We start from the raw sequence: 2,781 nt of genomic DNA on the forward strand, positions 1-2,781 counted from the left end.
CCGCTCTCTCTCAGATGCTGGCATGTTGCTTACAGCATAATGCAGGAGGAGGCCTGCTGGGAGGCTGGCATGCCGACAGCCGTGACAGTACAGTATGTCACTAGAGGGACTGATCCTCTGATGACACGTTCTGGCTATGAGTCTGATGTTCACAACAGCCCCATCATCTAGAAGCATGTGTCCCTCACATGTTTATGGATGTAAAGCAAATGAGATTGGAGACGCCTGAGAGCGACAGAGTCAGACGACGAGCTGAGATACAGCCGTGCAGTCTCTCCTGTCTGTCGCCCATCAAAGGTCTCTCCAGTGTACATTTCCAGCGGGAAGTTATATTATCGTTCATCCCACAGCAGAGGAAATGCATTTTGCATGTGAGAACTGCTTCTTGCCTCATCAGATCAAAAACATTAGTCAAAAACACACCCATGCACGCACGCACGCACACGCACGCACGCACACGCACGCACGCACGCACGCACGCACGCACGCACACACACACACACACACACACACACACACACACACACACCCAGCCAACTGTGGTACCAGACCAGTAATCACAGTGCAGAGCTGTGGATGTCAAGCCTGCCTACAGACATTCAAAACATGCTGTAAAGTCTCTTTCACATACACAATGCACTGTGCACTCCCCCTGCACAAAATATAGCCTATGTGCAAGCCAAGTTTGAGGTCTCTCTCTCTCTCTCTCTCTCTCTCTGTCACACACACACACACAGCACTGTGTGCACGGCGCACATTCATTACACACATTGGTGAAAGTGAAAACAGGCTATTTGAAATAGACTACAGTACAGTACATACCAAAAAAGGCAAAGTGACAGGGCTTGCCTGGCCTGCGTGGGGGAGGGCACAATATCTCATTTGGGGGGGCATGGCCCGTGAATGACCCCCCATGACGCCGAGTTTATGGGAGTGGTAATTTGTGTTCAGCAGGATAATCTTCACAAACGAGGACCACTTTTATGACTTTTTAATCGTTTTCTGAAAATCGCATTTAAAAAAAATGCAATTACGCATCAAAACTCATAAAATTGGTCCATGTTTGTGCAGATTATCCTGCTGAACACAAATTACCACTCCCATAAACTTTTGTTAACCACAGTCCACAGTTAACCACCCAAGTGCTACTTCTGGACTCATCCCTGCGGTACTCGACTGGAAATAATTTGCAGAATATTTTGAACGGATAAGGAAAAAACACTTAATGTATATACAGTATATTGTGACGCTGCGCCATGAATGAATGAACTCTTTATTTCGAGTCTTTATTATGTGAGAAAAAAAATCATTAAAACAAATATTAACAATATTAACTTAAGATGTCCGAAAAGGAGTAGGAAGAAGTATACACTTATTTAATCCTACCCCTTCTCCATTACTCAGTAATTAATAATCATCTATTGACTACCATATTTATTTTGCCAATATACATTACATACATTATTCAAAACAGCACTCAAATCCCATCTGTTCACCAAGGCCTTCGGCCCTAATTAACTGTTCATGCCTGTCTAATTGTCCCTCTCTGTGCTTTTGTGCCTTTTGCTTTGTTTTATTTTTGTCTCTGTGCGCTCGTCATTTGTGTGTATTTTGTTCCTTGTTTTGTTCTTTCCTGTGAAGCGTCCTTGGGTTTGAGAAAGGCGCTATATAAGTCCAAGTTATTATTATTATTATTATTATTATTATTATTATACACTGTGTATTTTCCCCCTACAGTTCAGTGGCCTCTGATTTTATCATGCCCGAGACCTTGAGGAGCTTTCATTGCAAACACTGCAAGCGCAGTGGGATTGAAAAGCTGTATCGAAACCTGTGGCCTTGTATTTTTGAAAAGGTGTGTGGGTTGTTTTGTCACTGAAATGTTAATTAGGCATAAAATGACATCACCCTCACTTGCCCATGAAAGAAAAGAGGGGCATTGTTGTGTTGAAGTTTACCTTGGCCATTTCTTCCTTCTTTTTCTTTACCCCCCTCTGAGGCAGCACTGGGCTGAGTGAGTCACTGAGATTTTATAGAGAGCCAAAGTCACGCCCACTCCCGATTTAGGCATACGCACCAAGACATTTCATCCGCCATTCATTTTTTCAGAAACATTTCATAATTCTTGTAAAAAATAGTTTTACTTAGTCAAACCAAGCAATTCAGCTATATCTAGAATCTGGAGAAACCACAGATAGAACATTTCACTCGGACCAAAACTTTAAAAAATTGCAGATTAAAAAAAAATAATATTTTTTGTTTTTAAGTTTTGGTCCGACTGAAATGTTCTATGGTCTCTCGTGATTACAAATATAGCTGAATTGCTTGGTTTGAGAAAGTGAAAGTATTTTTATAAGCATTTTAATAAATGTCTATGGAAAAAAGAATGGCAGATGAAATCTCTTGGTGCGTATGCCTAAACCGGAAGTGGGCGTGACTTTGGCTCTTTATAAATGTCTGACGGCCCTCAACATGAGTTTGGAGGCCACTTTTCTGTTACGTGTGCACACAAACGCACGCAGCTAAGGCCCGATAGGCAGAGCGTCACTCCTCATCACCCTGGAGGACACAGGAGCGAGAGGACAGCTCTTCATCATGAGCTCCATCGTCTCACTGCTCTTCTGCTTATTGCTGGTGTCCTGTGGATCTTCAGCGGTCATCACAGGGGTAAGTGCCAGTATATATAATCCTACTTCCAGTGTCTTGGTGTTAAAATAGTTGCTATAACTGTGATATTTCATGAGTTAAAAAAACAAACAATAAATCAGATTTTGTAAAATA

The 2,781-nt window shown here is 42.2% G+C and overlaps 1 protein-coding gene across 1 annotated transcript in view; it reads left to right on the top strand.

Annotated features, from left to right (window-relative positions):
- Positions 1-2,595: 2,595 nt before the first annotated feature.
- prok2 (prokineticin 2) overlaps positions 2,596-2,781 on the top strand; it is a gene marked incomplete at both ends in the record, with an annotated part of 1,990 nt that continues 1,804 nt past the window's right edge. The window contains one exon of the mRNA XM_083660612.1: positions 2,596-2,667. Coding sequence (XP_083516738.1) covers positions 2,596-2,667 — 72 coding nt within the window. The remainder of the gene's footprint in view (positions 2,668-2,781) is intronic.

The sequence above is a fragment of the Poromitra crassiceps genome (assembly GCF_964638095.1).
Source record: "Poromitra crassiceps genome assembly, chromosome: 25".
Lineage (NCBI taxonomy): Eukaryota > Metazoa > Chordata > Actinopteri > Beryciformes > Melamphaidae > Poromitra > Poromitra crassiceps.